We start from the raw sequence: 22,187 nt of genomic DNA, 5'->3' as shown, positions 1-22,187 counted from the left end.
TTCTAATTCTAGCAGAGGGATTCACCTTATGAAATTATATAATCGCGAACAGAATCATACACTGGTTTCAGGGCGCAATTTTTGGCATTGGCACGAAGGAGAGTGCAATCGCAATAGTTGGAGGAAGCCATAATCTAGCGAGGGGTGTCTCTAAGTAAATTCTGCAGAGAGAAGCGAACCGCCGGCAGAAGAGGAAAAAATAGTTTATGGGCTCAAATTCACCACAAGACTCATCACAAAGATTGGTAAAAGATAGACCCGAACGACTTAAATAGAAATTTAATTGCGGTATCCTGCAACGCATCAGGGTTTGGTTCTTTTCTTAACTCTGTCAGACGTTGGTATACTCAGGTCGCCTTAAACTCGCTTATACAGAGGAGACCAATATATAGCTGGCCTCTTGTGTCTGTTAATGTGCCGTCCAATGCCAGTTTTTTTATGCTCGCGTTAGAAGTGCGTTAGTACAGCGAACCACTTCGTACTGAAGGGAAAGCAGTAATACCCGGAAGTAGGGGGCACCAAAATATAAGGAGGGGATGCCGCCACCGAAAGCTCCCTTAATTAGATCAAAAGTTTCCATGTTTTAGGTCCCTTTCCACTGCAGCGAAGCTCGAAAAACTCCGTTACTTATAAAAGGATGAGAGGCTTTTGGTTACTTAGAAACTTTCTTTTTTACAAAGTGAACAGCTCAAATTTCCTACAGAGGAAAACAGTTCCCCCCGATTGAGACATCACTTAGATGTGATGATGCATAATGCTAAAAAAAATCTTGCAAGAATGAAATATCAACCGGTTTTTGTAAAAAAGATGAGTAATTGAGGAAGCGCGCGCTTTAGAAGGAGACAATGCGAAAAGGAATAATTCAGAGTCAAATGGCCGGCTTGCTTGAACCCTCTTTAACTCGTTGCCCTCAATATGACGTGACGTTTTGGTGATATGAAGCTATCGAAAGGCAAGCCGAACGTGCGGTAAAAGGCGGAGTTATGCGTAGTCTGAAAAGTCTGGTGCGATTCTTTCTTACGTTCTCCTAATAGTTTTAAAAACGTGCGCACTCATTTGTTAAAAGATATAGCGAGAAGGAAGTCTTTGTTGTTCACGGCTGCGCGCACGCAGGTTATATTGACGCAAGCTCTTGTAATCGTTATGTGTTGCTGCTGGCAGCCGCTGGCGGGCGGTATTATCATTTGCTTGTACCGCACTTGGGTTCTTGGGTTCTGGGTTTCTTCACGTTGATTGTCGCCGAGAAGCGGCTTTATCATTTTCGTCGCGAAAGATGCACCAAATGTATCTCATAATGATTCCAACCACTCACGTCTGTTTCCACAATATTCGAGGTTGTTATATTCACCTTTTGCGGCGTTAGCTAAATATTTCTTCTCCGGTTTTGAGCACTGACGATTACAGCGGGTACACTTAGTTCGACAACCGCCGCAGAAGAGTTGCTCAATTGCTTTGAGGGTGCAAGTCAGCGCAATAAAGAGTTCATTTCACTGCAGTCCAAGTCTCTCCCTTTGTGGCTTTCGGCGTTGTGGCCACCACGTGCCAAGTACCGCAGTAGTCGGCTGATGAGTGAATAACCATTTGATGCCCTGGGGCACTGCACACCCACTCGACATACGATGACCATCAAAAGGCGCGGACCCTCGGCTGCGAAAGCAGCCTGCGGCTACCACGCTTCCATACAGGCATCTAATAGCAAGAGAAAGTGAAAGGCTGCCAAGAGCTCGGTTCGGTACATAGAGCGCTGAAGCCATATTTTGAAGCAAAGCTACGCCATGTAAAACAAAGGTCGTGGTGCGTGGCATAAGCCGCCACTGCGCATGCGGCGTAACCATGGCAACCAGCTGCGCCCTTTCACAGGTGTTCCGCCGATGCGCTTGCTACAGAGAGAAGGAGGCGGGTAGTTTCCATACTGTGCATGCGCGCGTTGCCGCGAAGAGCTGACCGAGCGGAGCAGGAAAACGTCTGCCGGCATCGCATATACAGGGCATGAAAGTGAATTCTGCCTACAACGGAGTAATGTCGACTACCTGGAGATAAGCGTGCGCTGATATCGCAGAGCACACGGACGCCTCTCCATTTTGCCACCACCCGAACGCAGCTGCCGGCGGTCAGCTTCGCGGCCGGGTACTCTGATCCACCGCCGCTTTCGCTCCACATTCAGTTCAGCAGCGCTGGACCCCTCTAATGTTTTACAGAGACGTTATCGCGTTTTGTTAGCACCAAACAGGAACCTCGCTGGTAGGCAACCTGTAAAGGTGCACAAAAATGTGCACAATTCTAGCTCATGACGAATAGATCAAAAAACAAGTCTAGTCTTTTCAGACTCTCCTCACCGTGGGTGCACAGAATGTTATGCGAAGACCAGTGTGGACATTCTTACAATGACCAAACGTGCCTGCTTGACTGACTCGTGACTCTGTCGGAACCGGTTTCAAAACAGAACACACATTTGAGCGCAGGTCTCGGACGCCATAAGCACCATAGTGAATACCTAGCTCCTGCATGCGCTCACCCCCCCCCCCCCCCCCCAACCCCTCAAAAAATGTTTTTTGAACGGATCTAATATGTTTGTCGATGTAGAGAACTACGCAGTAAGAGCGCTTGCAGCCCCTCACCACGATTGCGCTTATGTCTTTTGGGATTTTTTTCTTCTCGTGATTACAAAACGCTTCGTAAAGTAGAGCTCGACAAGTTTATAAGTGGCGCTGATTTCCTCCCATGCACCTCCACAGTACCACATTCTACGCTGATGCAAAGAAACAATCCAGATTTGCGAACACTATCTGGCAGCGCAGCATATTGAACGCACATTTGCCGTAGTAAAAACTCCAAGCTCAGCGAAGAAGGCATTGAGAGGGAAGTAAAAACATATTGCTTCTATATTTCGGACACTGCGTGACCAGTGCAAGAAGGAACTTTAAAATCAGACACCGAGTAGCGCAGCCAATTACGGGTAGTAGACAGCGTTCTACGCTGTGGTCATGACAGATGACTTCGGCAGCCGTCTAAAAAGAGGAGGCGTGTTCTAAAAGCATTGTAGAGTTTTTATTCCAGCACGATTCTAAATAAATCGGAACAAATTTATTTTCTGCACTTGAGCTAGATGCTAGCTTATGTGGCCAATGTGCGCTATATCTGTTAAACGCGTTGCATAGAGCGCATGACTGTATTGCGCTTTTAGAATGATCTCACAGCATGACGTTGCCAAATTCCGAAACCACTGCGGAATCTACTCGTCAGAAATAATAGAGCATAAGCGTTGCTGGCACACACGGTGCACAACGTTTGCTCTCAATAACATTATCAACTAAATGCACAGTCATTATCATCGCTAATGTCATCTTTGTCATTGTCACTAATTGCAGCGTCATTGTCATCGCTACTATCATCGTCACGGTAGATAAGAGGAATTATGATGAGCATTTTACGATCCCGGTCGTGGCGCAGTTGGTTAAAGCGCTCAGCTGGGGATCCGAGGAGTGGAGGTTTGATTCCCAGTGGAGACATGATTTATTTATTTTAAACTATCTTCCTCACGGTAGACTGGCCGATGACTTCATCAGGTGATGACATGATGGCGGTATCCCGCGAAATCTCGCGAATAAGTGTGACACTTCACGTGGCCGGACGAACAGGGTCATGGTCGCGAGTATAAGCCCTTAAAGGCTTCGCCTTAAAAATATAAATGAGTGATGAGGGGAGATATCGTAAATAATTTATGATAATGTACAAGATGCTATGAAACCTTGGGCAATTATATACGATATGTATGTGATTTCTTATGTGAAATGAGTGAGATTGTATGAGAAAATGTGAGGTTATTGCCTCATACAATTTTTTCAGTGGGGCACCGAAGCGGTGGCGGGTGCAATGACGGCCTACAACAGTCTTCCATTCCACATTTCGACATGACGACTTTGTCTTCGCCCAGGTGAGAACAAATTCTTTTTACCCGAAATACTGCATAGTGGACTGAAGCTCCCCTTAACGCATGTTCGTTTGTGTTTGTGTATTGTCATGAATACTGCCTCCCTGCCCTCACTCAAGCATGATTGAAAACCCGACTCGCGATGGGCTGTGCAAGGGCAGAGACAACTCACCCCGACGATGCCGTTGGGGAAAAAGCCTGCGCCAGCCGTCCAGTTGTCGGCGTTCATCTTGAAGAAGCCGGTCAACATGAGGGCGACCAGCACGAAGACATTGGCGATGGTGGCCGTGTTCAGGAACACTACGAACACCTGTCGAGTAAGGAATACCCCGGTAAACGGCGAGCCAGCCCTGCGATATTTTTGGAAATAACTAGCGTAACAATAGGTCGGAGTGACGCACGTGTTTTACACATAAAGTACATCCCACACTTAAACATTGCTTCACTCCGAGGTCATGTGCAAGTCAAGGCGGCGAGGTTAAGGGCTCAGACGTTTTGCTCGCCCGATATGTAACCAGCGCACACGTTTCATAATGAAAACCAGGAAGGTTCATTTTCGAAAATGTGTTCAGAGTGGTCAACACCAGAGTGCAGAACTCGCGGATATCATTGCAAATTACAGGTTCTCTTGTAAACAGTGTTTTTCACCGTGGACCAAAGTGCAGGTGAGTTGAGTTGGCGCAAATCGGTTAGTGCGTAATCGTTCAGGAGGAGAAAACGTCTCGGGATGCGCAAGCGTGACGACATTTTGAACTGACAGCAAAGGCGGCTGCAGCACAACGTAGAAATGACAAATGGAAGGCTATAACGACAGGGCGTCCCAAAGAGCTTTGACAACGTCCTTTCCTTCGTGTGGTCTTTGAAGCCATAAAATTTACTGCTAACGATACACCGCTGCAATGAAACACAGCGCGAGGTTTGACAGGGATATTGGAGACGTTTATCATTGGGCATCCCTGGAAGAGGTGCTCGCGGAAGTGGATGGCATCAGATGTTGCGAATATGGCAAGCTTGGGACCTTTCTAAAAAGGCCGTGAAACGGGAAAGCACTTTGTCATTGCACAGCGACGTTCTTTGCAGCTGTAGGTTTTGTCCGCGCTCGTGTCGGCCACATCCGATGAAAAATAACTGGTCGCGTGGGTTGGTTAGATTTTATACGGTTAGCGTTCTCCAGATAACAGTGACCTAAAACAAAACGAAAAAAAAAAAACTGCTCAAAAGGCTTCTATATAGGTTTGCAATAAAAAGTTCGGAGTTTGACATGGTCGCTTATTTTATTTTTTTATTCTACTCTATGAGAGAGGAGAAAACTTTTGTTAAAGTAAATGGGGAAGAATAGCTGTGGCCTGAGAGTCTGATCAGGCGGGCGTTCTGGCATTCTGACGATAACGAACTTACGGATCTCTCATTGTCCGGTGTTGTTTCGTGTCCGTCCGTGCTGAGCAACGCAGCCTGCCGCTGCTTGGAATTAAGTAGCTGAAGCGCCTCATGCAGGCCGGAGAAGCCTTGTGGCATGCATATAGAACATGATATCGGCTCTGAGGACGCATTTCTTCCAGGAGGGAGAGGGGGTAGCCAGGCATATGGCTACATATAGAATGCGGTGCTCGGTAGGAAGTCTGTTCATATGACATCTTTGCATCTTGCTTATTTAGAAAAGAACCTCTTGGCAAGCAGAATCTTCCTGCTTCACATTTTATAGGTATCGACCAAAGTTCTATCATTGGACATTTAAAAATAAATAATGAAGATTCTGTCTACTGCCCTTTACCCCCATACATGGCCATGAGCCTTCCCATTCAATAAAAGACATTCAATCAATCAATCGATTAATTATTTTTTGCAGCCATAAATCAACGACTTTTTTTTCCTTTAGACTTCCGCCTAAACGCGCTGCATGTCAAATGTTTTTATCCCCCCCCCCCCCCCCTTCAGCCAAAACCTTTCTCTCCTTTTTTCACGAAGAGCCTGTTCTGTCCCTGGTAAATAAAGCTGTACTTTCTTTCAAGCAAGTACTCAGGCTCGAACTTCCTGCAATAATCAGCGCCGTTGCTCATGGGTGGGACACCAGGCTGCTGAGCCGGAGTTCCCGGGCTCAGACTTGGCCGCGACAACCGCGTTTCGAAGGAGGCGAAACGCGAGAGGCGTCCGTGTGCTGTGGGATGCACGTTGAAGATCCCCGGGGGGTGTAAATAATTTCGGAGTCCTTCCTCTACTACGGCACCCGTTTATTCCTTTCACTCCCATCTTCTCTATTCCCTCACGAAAAAGAAGTAAGGAAGGTGGGAGTGAAGGAGTGAGCTTGGCACAAGGAAGGAATGTGGACATCTGTACCTCCCTTCTGTTATGGGGAGAGATAATGGTGTCCACCAAGCAGTGAAGTGGATACTGGACCTTTTCTTTCCAATACTACAGTTTAGAACTCGCTCTATATATGTTAATGAATAGAAAGATGCTGCGTCTAAAATGGAACCTTCAACGTCCTGTCTCCTTCGAGCTTATATAGCTATTGGAAAAAAGTTCGATTATCGCTGAAACACTTCTGTGGAACACTTGTCTACGCACAGTGCAGCTTCTCTCACATATGTGCAGATTACACCCCGCGCTATGATATAAGAACCCATGGGAACGGCACACGCTTGATATTCAGGACGTCCTCAAAGAGGTGCGCCCTTGCATGGTGCTGCTTTACGGTGACAGTAGTCACATAAAACCGGGTGCACACTCCAGAGCATCCGGTACAGGATTGTATTGTTGATGACACGTACTTACCATACAAAAGATTGATGTCCTCAGTGGACAGATGATGCTGACACATCATCAGAGACGAAAGCATAAGGCGGTATTATAAAAAAAACTGGGTCTTTCTGTTATAAATTTCCTGCCAAAGTGCATTTCGTAAACGCTGTAGTTATTCAACAGGTGTCATCACCGTGTGAGTCCTCAGAAGACTAAGGATGGCATTCGATAATCTCGAGCTTCTCGCGATTTAGATGCAAAGTGGAACTGCTGCCTAAACGTAAGGCTTGAATGCGTGCATCCTCGAGTCATTGTAGCCGTTTAAATTTTCCCTCAAGACAGCTTCACCACTATGGTTTCCACGACTATGAGACATGGGCGTCATCTCCATGCCGGTTATCGTAATTGAATTACTAATGTTCTTCAGGCTCTCGTCAGTTCTTTGCTTTTTGTTTACACTATCCTAGGTATTTGTACTTAATTTTCGGTGCATTTAATCAAGAAGGTTTTCTAACTCTGTGCATTCCTTATTCCGACATTTCGCTTGTCCCCTGGATCAAAATCTGTACTTTCGCTCTTAAAAAAAATATTCTCCTTTCAGTACGGGCATTCCAACTGTCTATTTCGGGCTTATCTAAATATCTCCGTCAAGTCATCGTTTACTTGCTTTTATTTTTGCACCGAGAGTTTTTGTTAGGCTGGGGCGGAAACGTTAAAGAAAGCGAGACTGTTTTTTTTTTCTATTTGTGGGCACGACGTTATTGGTTTTGAACGGCGTAATAATACTATGGTAAGGACGTTAACAAACTATAGCTTTATAAATCACCAGCATAGAGCAAGATCTCTTTATTAAACGTCATCCGTCGGCTAATATCAAGTCATGCACCACATGTTTTTCATCTAGTCGTATCGGCAAAGAAGCAGAAGCGTTTGGATCTAATCTAGGTTAGGTCAGGTATTCGGATAGACTGATAAATGACTGCTGCAATGGCATAACTACACAATGCGTTCAAGGCGAGTCTGGGAAAAGGTTAGAGATTAATTTCTGCCATACGGTGCTCTTCAACTGCAGCGAAAGTACGGAGCACATTGCACCCTCAGGGGCTGCATCGAACTGATTAACGAGAGGTGTGACCTTTCTCGTGTCATGGCTGAGAAGCAATGTGGCTCTAGCAACAATAAAGAAAACAATTAGAGGGTCTATAGCTGTCTCTGAGAGGAGAATGGCGAAAGCCTACCCTTCCTCCCCTGTCATTTATCTCTCATCGCTTGCCTCTTATTGACGTTCGTTGCAGTGCTACATGCAATTGATTTACAGGAAAGGAAATGCATGTTATCTGTCACAATTTCTCTAGCAAGTGAGAGTTTGGGCGGTATACCTGACGCGTCGCGTTCCTTGACGCGCGTTCAAATGTGGTATTGCAGATGGCAGGAACACTAGACAAGAACACGTCTCGTGGAATCTCGCAGAATATGACAGATCTCGCGCACAGTTCTCGCGCATAAATCTCGCGCACAACTATCGCTCACTGGAGGTCGTTCAATGAAAACAGTGATGCACCGACAACTCCCTGTGAGGTCGGTGTATGACTATCTGGTGTTATCAAACGGAACGGGAGAGCAGATACCACATCTTTTGGCGTATAGCGGGATAATAGTGAAGCTGATTAGTTGGTTAGCCTAAATAAATTATGGCACATGACCAAAAAATAATATTAATATACTTCTATGTTCTCCTTTGCGGTAGTGCAGTGGTAAAACGCCCGACTACTGTGCCGGAGTACCCGGGATCGATCCCGTCCACGGCGGCTGCGTTTCAATGGAGGCAAAACGAAGAGGCGTCCGTATGCTGTGCAGTGTCAGCGCACGATGAAGTTCCCCAGGTGGTCGAAATTACTTAAGGGAGGGAGAGAGGTGGGAGTGAAAGTGTTGAAAGAGTATTATATATTATTTTTATATGATTGTACTAGTTCGAGAACTGCCTGACAGACTGGCAGGCGGAACTATTCTGAACCTGTTAAATACGAGAAGAAATACCGGACAGTGGCGTTATGCGAAAATTGGGATATATTGCATGCAATCTTTTAAGTCAAGATTTACTGATCATAAAGTAAGTCTTAGAACGGGCTTTGCTACGTTTCTAGGCGACAATGTTTCAGATCAGATGTTATGAGCTTGTTGCTTCGCCCAAAAGTAAAGCGCCAATCGAAAGAGCAACAGCAGTGGACGCAAGAAGACCCAACTATTTGAACTGAATTTTTAATAGACACCTCTTGAAAGAGGAGAAACGGTGGAAGAACAGCCGGAAGTGATCTATCGTCTCGGATTCGGCAAAGTAGTAGGCAGATTGAGGAGAGTTCGACCAAATAACTAAATGTGAACGTTTAGCTGCGGAACTCGGCAATGTAAGCATGTGAAAGAGACCTGCAACAGCGGTGTCACTCGTTGCTACTCACAAGGTACAAACGATGCTATAGAGTACGGATGAATCGCTTCTCACTTCCGTCATTTCTCTTTCTTGCTGCGTTCATTCAAGAAGAATGAATGAACTTGCAAGGATTAGCTTTCGCGAACGCCTGCTTTGGACCGCACGCGGAAACTTTAGCACTTCACAGGAAATGAATTATGCGTACTCTAGCGCATTTGGCAAGCACTCGCAGATTATGACTAGCAGCTTACCGGTATCGCTCAAGAGAAAAGTATACAACAGTTGAATCTCACCTGTATTCATCTATAGGGCTGAAACATTGAGGCTAACCAAGAGGGTTCTACTTAAGTTGAGGTCTACGCAGAGGGCTATGGAACGAAAAATGGTAGGGGTAACATTAAGAGATAGGAAGCGTGCAGAGTGGGTCAGAGAAATAACTCAAGTTACCGACATTCTAGTGGAAATTAAGAAGAAGGAATGGACATGGGCAGGACATGTAGTGCGAAGAGAGGATAACCGATGGTCGCTTAGGGCAACAAACTGGATTCCAAGAGAAGGAAAGCGTAGCAGGGGGCGGCAGAAAGTTAGGTGGGCGGATGAGGTTAAGAAGTTCGCAGGGGTCAAGTGGATGCAGCTAGCACAGAACCGGGTTAAGTGGAGAAATGTGGGAGTGGCCTTCGCCCCGCAGTGGGTATAGTCAGGCTGATGATGGTGATGATGAAAGTGCAGAGACAGAGTTTTCCGTTTCCTGTTGTTTTCCCGAACCAACACTTTTCATCATATGGAATATACCTAAAAGGCTTCATTCGTGAATGAATCGGGGCTCTCGGCATCACTCCTCTAAGCGGGGAAGTTTGTCGAACGACACACATGCTGCACATGTTGCACAGACACTGATAATGCGAGAACTATCGAGGAGCAACAAGAAGCGTGAAAATAGAAGACGACTTCACATTGCATTCAAAATAAAATAAGCAAGTATTCCCAGTCACGATAATTTTCGTAATTGGATTCTTTTAGACTTTTCGCTTCCCACACATAAGGACGATGCTCTTCTTTCAGTTTCTTACTATGTGTTTTCTACATCGTTTTTCCTTGTGACATCTGCACTGAAAGTCGTCGTAGGTTGTGGACATCCTGCGCCGATTCGGCATTTTTGGCTTCCTTCATGCAGTTCAGCACCCCTGCATTCCTGACGGCAAACTTTGAGAAAAAGGTTTTCGTACCGGACGATCGTCGGATAATCGTTTTTGCTACTTCTGGCAATGCCTCGTTCCACTACTGAACTCGAATGTGTCTAGCTCGCACAGCCAAGCAAGAGTTTCTTATACGACAACTCTAGACGCGCGGACAGACAAAGCGGCCTTCCCACCGCCCGACCGTCGAACCCACCTTGGGTTTGGCGACAAGCGCCGCGGTGAGCAGAACGGGAACTGCGGCCGCCACGATGTCAGGACACGGGTCGAAGCCTGGAACGTGGTAGTTGGCCAGCGACTGCTCGAAGAGAAGCCGCTGTGAAGCGGCGGGCGATCCGGACTCCGGGGTTGAACCGTTGCGGAACGCCTGCGATTGGCAAAAGTCGCATTCGATCACATTAAGTTTCATACTTTGTGCTGAAGGACGAAATATTGAGCGATCCCTGTGCGATGCGAAACATTTGAGTAAAGAAATAAAAATAGCCCACTCCGCGAATGCGATTTCAAAAGGAGAGATTAGGGCTGGTCGATCACACAAAAGCAAGGCGAGGCAGCTCAAATACGAGGACCAGCAATCAATAATGTTTTCCACTCACTCGATCGATCGCTCGATCAATCGATCGAACAATCAATCAATCAATCAATCGACCAAGTCACTCACGAGGACCTTGCCACACACAAGCACACGCACACGCACGCACGCACGCACGCACACACACACACACACACACACACACACACACACACACACACACACGCACGCACGCGCACACACACACACACACACACACACACACACACACACACACACACACACACACACACACACACACACACACACACACACACACACACACACACACACACACACACACACACACACACACACACACACACACACACACACACACACACACACACACACACACACACACACACACACACACACACACACACACACACACACACACACACACACACAGTACTTAGTTGAATAGCGTTGTAAGGACCTTTTCAAAATGAATGGGATCATTCATGCCAGTTGCAGGCATAAAGAATTCCGTACTTTACAGGGTCTTGGAAAAATGATTGTGCATATGTCACTGCATTGCAATGGGGCACTGATACTTTCTGTTGGTGATTAAGGCGATGAGGTATGAACAGTGTTGGTTGAATATATCGGGAGCGAAGTTTAACATTATGGTAGAAAATATTATGAAGCAGAGAAATGCGGTTGTAATTTCGGTTCCGATTTCGGGTTTGCGATTGTTCGACCATCTGCACCGATGGTAGTTAGACAAAACAAAACGCGTGTGCACGGTTCTGCACAGATTCCAACATATGTGCCACTGTGACATGCCCAGAATTACATGCAAATGAAGCGCATTTCATCTATAGTCGTACGTAGGTGGTGTATAATAATAATTTTAGTGATGATGGAGCAGAAAAAAAGTTTCTTCGAAAATTACCCGGTGTTTTGTTTGATTTTGGTGTTATATATTTAGCATGTAAATTCCACGACAGTGTGCTAGTTAGGTGGACGCAGATATATCGATACGATGTTACGTCCCCCCCCCCCCCCCCAAAGGAATCACTCTAAAAATAAGTGATCATGTATTCAAACGAGACAACATCATTGACTTACATTTTATAATGTTTAGACCCACTCGAAGTATGGCACCAAACAAGCATGTTATTTATATCGATCTTGAGAGAGCGAATAAAGGAATCGTTCGTTAATTTACGGTGAATCACACAGTCAATAGGAAATAAATTCTGGAGGCAAAACTAGTACGTAAATCTTATATATGTATTATATGAATAGCAAGAAACGACTCTTAGGACGAAATGGCGAATGATGAAGTCAAATTTTTTTTTCGAGACGACTAACTTTGAAGAGACCTAGCTGTATGTTTTAATGAAATCCCCTTAATTGCGTTCAACATTGCAGATCTGTTTCAACGGCACTGCAATGTGGTAAATATAGAAAAGCCATAAATGCTTTTTCATATGTATGTGTATTTTGATTTTTAAATACGCGTATACGCATTTGCTGTGTCATTATAACTGTTTTATATGAGGCGCCCTTAATACACTCAGATTTATCGTCACATGATCACCAAGGCGAGACCATGCATGCTGCCTTCTGGAGCGGTAAGAAAGCGCGAGCGTAGACATACCCTGATGGCACTGAAGGAAAGGGCCGCCAGGTGTCGGCTGAGTGCCTTGGCCGACAGGCAGGCGGCCAGCGCGTACTCCAGCACCAGAGCCCAGCCCACCAGGAAGGCCAGCAGTTCCCCTGCCGTCGCGTACACGTACACGTACGCCGAGCCGGCCTTGGGGAACCGTGTCGACAGCTCAGAGTAGCACAGCCCTGTAACGATAACGATGGGGGTCGAGCTTTCACACCTGCTGTTTTTGTTCAAGTGCAAATGCCAAAAGGCCTTGAACAGTCGGAAAGAGAGTTACCACCACCGTGGAGAATCGTGGAGGTTTAGCTGCAAGGATGCCGTAAGGGCTCCATTGCATGGCTAAAAGGCAAATCATGAAGGCTCTTGACAAAGAGGGCTCGAACATACGGAAAGGCACTACACTTCTCACTCCGAGGATGAGAATTGCGTCAGATATATTCTTACCTGAACGGCAACTTCCCTCTCTTCCTGCTCTGTGTCCCGCACTCTTAGTAAAGGGTAGAGCACCGAAAACCTATTCTGGTTAATATCCTCGCCCCTTTTTCGCTCCCCCCCTATCTCTCTCTTGAGCTTAGATCCTTGGCCATCTCTCTGATTATAAAAGAATTACAGAATCATAGTGGTATCTAATATTGTAGCACTGTGGCCACCGTCTCTTGGGAACGGTTTCACTCCCACAGCACAGCGTTCGGTGGTGAAACGAAAGTCTCCCCGAAGCAGGTCCTTGTGACAAAATGCCTGTTAGGTGTACGCGTGGGTAGGAGAACAACGGGAGTGCAGGGACTTCATGTTTGTAGGCAGTCAGCGCACACACAAAAATATTCACAGGTGATGAAAGCGATTCATGCGGCATATACATGAGTTACCGCCCATGTAAAGATACGAGGGAGACATTGATGCTTATTTCCCAATCATTTATAAAGCTGTATCAGTTTCCTTTTAGCCGGCTTAAACCATATTGGATGTCCAGCAGCCGTCCACACTTCTTTTGGGGGAAGGTTTCCAACGGAATGTGACCATCATACACTTGTAATTGCCTCGCGAAAGGCATGCTCGTAATTTTTCGAACTTCGTGGCTTCAAAAGACTGGGATGGAGCAAGGGTCCCTGTGTCTTTGATTTCCATCTCACCCTTGCTTAAAAAAGGATATGCCCGTGTTGGCAGCTGCTTCAACCTCGACCATCTTGTCTCGTGACGTCACAGAACTCTTCGATCAATCACACACCCCAAATTTTCTCTGAGCGAAAGAGAAGTGAGTTACGCCACGGCAGTGCACCTATGACCAACCGTAGCCCTGCCGTGTCACCTGCCAACTACCACCTGTCAGAGGCATGTACTACAATTTTTTCATCTTGCGAGTCTTCAAACGGTCGATGCCGCCGGCGGCGAATATTTTCAACACGGGTTAGTGTGGCTCTCGCTTTAAAATTAAATTCAGCATGGCCATAAACGGCCTCGGAAGTTGGGAATTTCAAATTATTGCAGTTAAGCTTTAGTGGTTTCCGATGCCATTTAGAATTCTTAAATATATTGACAGGATTGTGTTACTTGTGTCCAGTTTGTTACTTAGGGTAACAAACTGGATTCCAAGGAAAGGAAAGCATAGCAGGGGGCGGCAGAAAATTAGGTGGGCGGATGAGGTTAAGATGTTCGCAGGGGTCAAGCGGATGCAGCTAGCACAGAACCGTGTTAAGTGGAGAAATATGGGAGAGGCCTTCGCCCTGCAGTGGGTATAGTCAGGCTGCTGCTGCTGCTGATGATGATGAAATATATTGACAGGATTGTGACAGTTTTCGAAGACTTTCCCAGCGCTGCGACAGGGGACAAAGCAGAGAGAAGGAAGGAGAAGCGCTACCAACAACTCAGTTGTCCTAGCAGTAGTAAGTAGTAGTAAGAGTGAGTTGTTAGTAGCGCTTGCCCTTCCTTCTCTCTGCTTTGTCCCCTGTCGCAGCGCTGGTAATGTCTTCGTAGATGTACTGACTAGCAAAATGTCTGTTTTGCGACAGTTAGCTTATGTGGCAGCAACCTCATAAATGTCCCTCTTGCTTAGTCTGATGTCAGCTGTGTACCCTTCGAGAGACTTGAGCGAGTGCGACGGAATGTGCGCTTTCCGGACCTCCCTTTTTTCTTACCGATGACGATGTGAGCGCTTTTCGAGAACAGGCGGTGAAGTACGACACTATCAGAATGTGCTCAGAAAACAGCGTAAAGAAACGTCCCCCCCCCCCCTCCCTTTCTTTCTTTTCTGTCACATAGCCTGCCATTGGTCCTCTTCTCAAAACAAAAAGAATTGGCAAGGTAAATGAATCAACAGTAAGAACGCGCTATTCCGTCCCTCAGCAGAGGCCACGTGCCATTCAGCTAACCTTTCTTTTGCAGCATTTGACAGCACGCTTGTTTTGGCAAAAACAGATCGATCTGTCGAAACTCTGATCTACCATTCTGAGACATCACCACTTGGCAAGAATCGGCTCATTTTTTTTTTTTTTTCTACGTTGGCTTCTAAGCAACGGCTCTGTGTTCTTATTTGTCCGGTAATGCGCTATCATACATCGAGGAGTAGAGCATTGATCCCAGGCCGCGCCAACAGCGAACATGCGTGTCTAGAAACCTAATTTGAAAGGCAAATTTTTGTGGCGACAGATATTGGAAACAAGAATGAAAGTTTGTATCGAGAAGAGGTCGAAAGTTTGTGAAAAAACTGACGCCTGCATCTCATTGTTTCCGGTGCACGAGAGGAAATAAATGGAGAGCTGGGCAGTTGAGATTTCTTCGAGCATTCAGTCGGTATAACAATAACAGTGTTAAAATCGTAACCAAAATGTCCCTTAATGTTTCCGTATATAACAGTCACTTTTACAGCGCTTCGCAATAAGAAACGAAGGGCAAGTTCAAACGAACACCGTCTAAAATTAGCTTGAGCGTGGGTTTGAATGAGTAAAATAAGAAGCGTGGTAGGTAGTAGGTACCGTCTTTCCTAAAACTTGGAGACCAAGGTGAGGCACACAGTGTGGCTCGTCAGTATGTCGCCTGAAGGTAATATTAGTGGCGCTGCCCCGTCCAGTGAGCACAACTTTCACAACTACTGCAGGAGCACTCGGCTTTGAAGTAATTCCTCTGGCCTCTAAACGTATTACAAAGGTTGTACGGCCTGAACAGACAGTGACATGGTCCGTTCCGACTGCTGTCAACATTTAATGGGTCTGCAGCTTCCTACAGGACGGAATAATTATGCGCCAAGCCCGCGTCAACTAGGTAATGAGTAATTATTCTTCCAAAGATAATTCACCAGTAATCATTGTGACGTACTACCAATAAACGTTCAGTAGTGGCATTGGGCAAATCCTTCGCACCTTAGCACGTGGTAGAAATCGATGTAACGTACTGTCCGTGTTTGCGATTGCTCAGTTTCGAAGTTGTAGTCCTCACTGGTGAAGCCGACATGCGCAGCGTCCTTGGAGACATTATTCGAGCTATATTATTGACGCTGCACAGGGCACTGAAATGAAATTCAACGCTTTCGGACACACGTTACAGTAGCGTAGAAATTGACTAGGCAAGGTTCGATAGGTCCTTCTAAAGATTCTGGATTAATTTCAGATCTCACGGAGAAATATTGAAAATCAGAGCTAAGCTGCTGTCAGACCGGACCATTCCATTCTACTGGTCCACGCCACGCGTTCGTTTGATATTTTTTGTGCGGCCTTGAACAGCCTGAAGGTCGGATCTAGCATTAACCGCCTATTTTCGTGTTTAAAACACATAGTGATCAAAATGCGACATGGCGCGGAAAAAAAACCAAAAAACTAAAGAACATTTAAATCTGGATGCACTTGCTCACATTTTGTTGTATGTTTAAGGAGTGTAGTGGCAAGAAGCTTTCTGTCATGGCGTAATTTGTGCTCGGAACAATTTCCAGTGTTAGTTGCGACGCTCTTTCCGCTGTTCGTAGCTTTGTGGCATCACAACTTCGCATGATCGACCCCAGCGTGAAGAATTAAAATGCGTTTTTCTTCAAGACAGTCTTCCGTTTGATCTGGGTTATCATAAAACCGCATGAACAACGTTACATCTACGTGACTGTGTAAACTCTCATCGGAACGTCGTAACATCGTGAACGGCGACGTCGTGAACGACAGCTATTGCTGTCACATGTTTACTTCGTGAAGAGTGCTCCACTACAGCCCTATTAGAAAGCAAGACTGGAATCCCCTTAGAAGGAACTTTTACTGCAACGCGTTTTGCTGTTACACTGCGAGTGCTGTCTACACCAACTGGTGGAGAAGAGTGGGGCACCATGATTGTGGCCGCGTGGTTCTCAGGCGAGTCCAGCTTCCTTGGGCATTTATTTTATTTGCGGCGCAATTCTGGAATATTATAAGATATATCTCTGAACGTAGTGCTGGGATTGGTTTGACTTACATGTGTGTGGCGCAATCTTAATTAGGGCTGCCAAAGAAAACTAATGAAGGTGCTTAGTTAGTAATAAACAGCGAAAACGTACAAGCGTCCAGAGAGGTGATCTGCAGTTATATTAATTATAATGGCGACATCGTGTGACATGCGAAAAAATTGCGGTCATAATCAACTTTGCGTCGAAAAAACAAACAGCGGGGATATAAATGAAAAAAAAAAAAAAAACGAAATGACGGCGCTATTCAATTTTAATGCGCCCGCCGTTTCAATTAGACTTCTTGGCAGGCGACTAAGGTGGGTTAACGAGACGGGGGATATGCTGTGATAAATGATTATTAAACCTTTTAAACACGAGGGCCGGAGAAGAGGCAGCGCTTATGAACAACAACCCTTTTACAGTTCGGTCGATGGCTTGATTCTTAGCGCGTTTTGTAGCATTAACCAGCATATAAAGCGTCAGCAGAGAATCATACGCGCGGCAAACGCAAAAAAAGAAAAAAAAAAGAAGAAACAGGCCAGAGAAAAGGGCACTTTGTCATTTACAAAATGAGGCGAAATACACGAATCCCGTGGCGAAGAGTGCCGACTCTGCTTTTTCCCATCCGTGCCTCATCTCTCTTTCGAAGGCTTCAAATATAATGGAGTTTAGAATTGAGAGAACAAAAATAAGAAAAGCATTATTCCCATTTTTGAAGTAGAACGGCGAGAACAGGACAAATGGGCCGAGAAAAAAAATTGAATTACAGTCTCAGGAAAAAAACAAAAAACAGAAAGAACAACGGAAATAAGGAAAAGGTATAGGACTAAAGTAAAATGAGGTGAAAACTAGGACGTAAACCCGCAATGAGTCTGATCCAGCACTTCTCCACTCAAGACGCACCTACAGAGTCACGGGATAAAAGAGCAGAATATCACACGTTGCAAAACGTAGTAGTTCCAAAAGAAGAGCTCTTGCTAAATCTGTAATGTATATCCAACGGGGTCGCCCTGTGGGGACAAATCCTTGTTTCGGAGCTGGGGCTTACGAAAGGCAACATGAATCTTAAGCCTTTTTGAACCAGCGGCGCACCCTCTTCCTTTTATTCCCTAGGAAAATTAATTTTTGGCCCTGTGATCCCGAGGGGCAGAACCTCATCCCCAAATTCAGAAGCAGCATCAGCGCAAGGCGAATAACCGCATCAATAAAACATTCACCGCTTGAGCCGCCCCCATACAAACGAACATAAATATTTCATGAGATGCACTTTATCATGCGGTTTCCGGTTCATAGTTGCTAAGCTTGCGCTTTGTACTCCTCATTTTAGTGTCTGCGTTCTTTTCTGTGCGACTGGTAATACGGGGATTTGGAACGCGACAATACTCTGAAGTCCACTCAAGGCCTTCAACAAAAATGATTATTACATGACACATTATGAAAGATTTTTTTGGTGATGTCATGGAAATGCTGCAGAGTTTTATTCAGCCCATTTAATAATGTGGTAGCATCGCTGCAGGCCAGCAACGGCAAAGAGAAACTATTTTCGCAAGCAGCGCTTTACAAAACGCGCGGTAGTAGATCACGAATGAATATTAAAAAGGTTTTGACGAGCTGAGATAGAATTAGTGTTTCAATTTTCAAAGTTGCTCATTTGGCAAACAGCTCGAGTCTTATTATGCATCGAAATGAAAAGGTTCGTGCTAAAGGGTTCGATAAGCAGGCGAAATTCGAATAGCACGGGGACCATTCAGAGAATTAATATTAAAAATGCAAAATTTTGAGAGATGTAGCTGCTACAACACTCGAAGTAAAAAGAATATCTATACTCTGCGTAGTAATATAGGCATACACTTATTTCTTTTTTTTTTTTTTTCGTTTGTAAATCGAAGCGGAGAGGATGGCACCGCAGGTCACCTCTGCCACGAACATGTCGCCGCTGTCTGCCACATTTCTGCATGCGAACGAATTCAGTCATATGGGCTTTTAGCGAAGCAGAGTAGGAAGATGAGGAGGAAAGGCACGGAGGTTAACCGGTAACAGAAACTGGTTTTTGCTACACGTACTAACGTAGACGTATACCGGCTTACTGGAACCCTCCTCGCCGCTGTCAATGCGCGTGCGCAGGAGGGGTCCGTTAAACCGTTATACGTCTACTCTAGTACGTCCCCGGTAAGCAAAATTTAAATAAAATAAAATACGTAAATGTGTTTATGAGAATATCTGTCACACCTCTTCCTTGGACTGATTTATTTATAGGAAGGGAAAGGCGCGGTAACTGTCTCACTTGATTTCTGTGGACACCGCAACCGCGCCGTAAGGGAAGGGAGGAAGGTGGGAGTGAAAGTGGAAAGGGAGAAAAAGGAGCCGTAGTGGAGGGCTACGGAGAACTTTCGACCACCTGGGGATCTCCTCAACAGCGCCATAAGGGAAGGGAGGAGGGTGGGAGTGTAAGAGAGGAAGGAGTGCTGTAGTGGAGGGCTGTGCAGTAATTTCGACCACAGGGGGATGCGCTGACATCGCACACCACACGTACGCCTCCTCATTTCGCCTCCATCGAAACGCAGCCCCCGGCGGTCGGGATCGAACCCAGGTACTCCGTCACAGTAGTCGGGCATCCTAATCATTGCGTCACCGGTGGCAGGGTGCCAGCTAGGCGTCTTCACTATTTCCCGGAATCGTACCGCGCCCGGACGCGTATTTGGGTTTGCTTGGTACGGTGGCTCCGCAAGGGACAAAACGACAGAAGAGACGAAGAAAGCGGGCTGTTCCGACTAGCATCTACCGCCCCCAGGAGCCGAGCAGCCTAGCGATTAGCGGCGCATGCTTTTTCAATGGGCGTCATGTTGGACGCGGCACTAGCTTGAGAAAGCCTATACTACTGCTACTACTGTTACTACTACTACTATTATTATTATATTATTATTATTATTAGTAGTAGTAGTAGTAATAGTAGTAGTAGTAGTAGTAGCAGTAGTAGTAGTAGTATTATAGAGGAAGACTCGTTTCACTAAGTTGGCCCTGAATTGTCCGTAGGTAACGACCAAATTAACTGGCTAAATATTATCTTCCCAGTTTTAATTATTAATGATAATAATAATTGGTTCACAGGAAGGGAAAGGCGCAGTATCTGTCACACGCGTGTCTGTGGACACCTTCATCCCTTGGTGTCCACAGACACAAGCGTGACAGATACTACGCCTTTCCCTTCCTGTGAACCAACCATTATTATTATTATTGATTAAAACTGTGAAGATAATATTTAGCCAGTTCATTCGGCCGTTAACTAGACAATTTAGTGCCACTTCGTGAAACGAGTCTTCCTCTATACTACTACTACTACTAATGATAATAATAATATTAGTAATAATAATTAGCAGAAAAATATTACTGTGTATTAATATTATTATTATTATTTAGTAGTAGTAGTAGTAGTAGTAATTGTATTATAGGCTCTCTCAAGCTAGTGCTGCGTCCAACGAGACGCCCACTGAAAAAGCATGCGCCGCTAATCGCTAGGCTGCTTGGCTCCTGGGGGCGGTAGATGCTAGTCGGAACAGCCCGTTTTCTTCGTCTCTTCTGTCGTTTTGTCCCTTGCGGAGCCACCGTACCGAGCAAACCCAAATACGCCGCCCGGACGCGACACACTAAATAATTCCACCACCGGTTCCACGGAATGCGTAAGCGATCCGTCGATAGCGCTGACGAGCAGAGATCCAATTGTTAACAGGCAGTGTGATGGAAAGCGGTGCTACAGGTGTTACGGGTTGATGAATTGCACTTATAAGCTTGTTTCTGACACGTGTTCGTTCGTTTTCTTTGTATGTGTGTATATAAGGAGAGAAGTACTTGTAATAAACAGTTGAAAGTTCGCGCACGTACCAGTCTTGTCTTGTGTTGGTGAATTGTCTCGAGTTAAAGTTCAGCGAGCCTACATGATGATGGAAAACCAACTATCCGTCATTGCGGCATTGCTTGCTAAATAATTGCTACGGTTTAGCTCTGGTGGAAGATAGAGCAAGGTCTGAACGATGTAGTGATCGACACCTAGAAAGGTGTGCGTGTTCGACCAGTGATAGTGCATTTTCACTCCCACCTTCCTCCCTTCCCTTACGGCGCGGTTCAGGTGTCCACAGAGCAAGTGTGACAGATACTGCGCCTTTCCCTTCCTGTGAACCAATTATTATTATATGGTGTTCTTTTCTTTCCTTCTACTTACGCCCCCAAATGTTTTCTTTTTGGAGCCCCCAGTGCCGCATTCCATAACTACCAAAGAACTGCAACCAACGGCCCAGTGAGCCATCATGGACTTAAAAGGGTGGGAGGTCGTGATCTCTAGCTCCGACCCGGACTGCCTCGCAGCAGAGGCTGGTGGAGTGAGCAGAAAAGGTTGCCGTCAGACACGGGCTGTCGGCCACCACCCAGGGTCAAGAGCCAGCCTATCTCTAAAATTTCGCACTACAAGGCCTTCGTCAATAACTACGCTTTTCACGACTACCACCTGAAAACACCAAGAGTGCGCAAACGTCGCTGTGATTCCCTCTTGTCTGGTTCGTCGGCTTCGTGACTTTTCTCCCTGCCGCGGTGGCTCATAGACTAAAGCATTCGACTGCTGTACCCAAGGATGCAGGGTCGAATCACGGCCGCGGTAGCCTCTCTTCGATGGAGGCGGAAAGCCAGGCGCCTGTGCGTTGTTCGATGCCAGTGCACGTTGAAGAACCCCAGCTGGTCGGTATTTCCAGAGCCCTCCACTATGGCATCCTTAGTAGCCTGAGCCGCTCTGGGACAGCAAACCTCTATTAAAAAACAATAATAAATTTCTGAGTTTCTTTGCAGCGAACTGCCTTCATTACCCGTTCAATGGATTCCTGCTTCATTCATACGCCACCGCCAATTGCATCGTTAGCACAAAAACGCCCTTTGGCGTCGGCTGTTTATTATGACTTTGGTTGGAGGTAATGAACACATTTCCAAGCAGTAAATAAGCACACCGATGGAAACTACTTTCGAGGCTTCGTATGCATGTGCAAATTCTGTGTGTATAAGCTTGAAAGTGTGCCCTATAATGCTCTCCTCGAACTACATGTTCTGTGCGCCCCATGCTTTTGTATCTACCACAGTAGCAGACTTGCAGAGAAGGAAGCACTGCTTTTACACACGCAAACCAAATGTTTGCGAGCACAAACGAATATTTCTGAGGCGGTCAACATTGCCTCGAAATTAGTTGGTGTAATGCTCGCTTTGCACACTGCGCCTGCTAACAGTGCAAAATATCTTTTCAAATTTGAGGAAGCACGGAAAACGCGTTTTC

The 22,187-nt window shown here is 45.8% G+C and overlaps 1 protein-coding gene across 1 annotated transcript in view; it reads right to left on the bottom strand.

Annotated features, from left to right (window-relative positions):
* Positions 1 to 22,187, bottom strand: part of LOC146196608 (high affinity cationic amino acid transporter 1-like) — a 375,314-nt gene that overhangs the window by 93,354 nt on the left and 259,773 nt on the right. Inside the window, exons 3-5 of the mRNA XM_084598375.1 lie at positions 12,475 to 12,668; positions 10,491 to 10,661; positions 4,104 to 4,241 (exon numbers count right to left, since the gene is read on the bottom strand). Of these exons, the coding sequence (XP_084454501.1) occupies positions 4,104 to 4,241; positions 10,491 to 10,661; positions 12,475 to 12,668 (503 nt within the window). The remainder of the gene's footprint in view (positions 1 to 4,103; positions 4,242 to 10,490; positions 10,662 to 12,474; positions 12,669 to 22,187) is intronic.

This window comes from Amblyomma maculatum, chromosome 3 (genome assembly GCF_055883805.1).
Source record: "Amblyomma maculatum isolate TAMU_Amacu chromosome 3, ASM5588380v1, whole genome shotgun sequence".
In the NCBI taxonomy this organism is placed as follows: domain Eukaryota; kingdom Metazoa; phylum Arthropoda; class Arachnida; order Ixodida; family Ixodidae; genus Amblyomma; species Amblyomma maculatum.
Note: the sequence above shows the minus strand (reverse complement) of the source record. Positions and strands in the feature narration are given on the sequence as shown.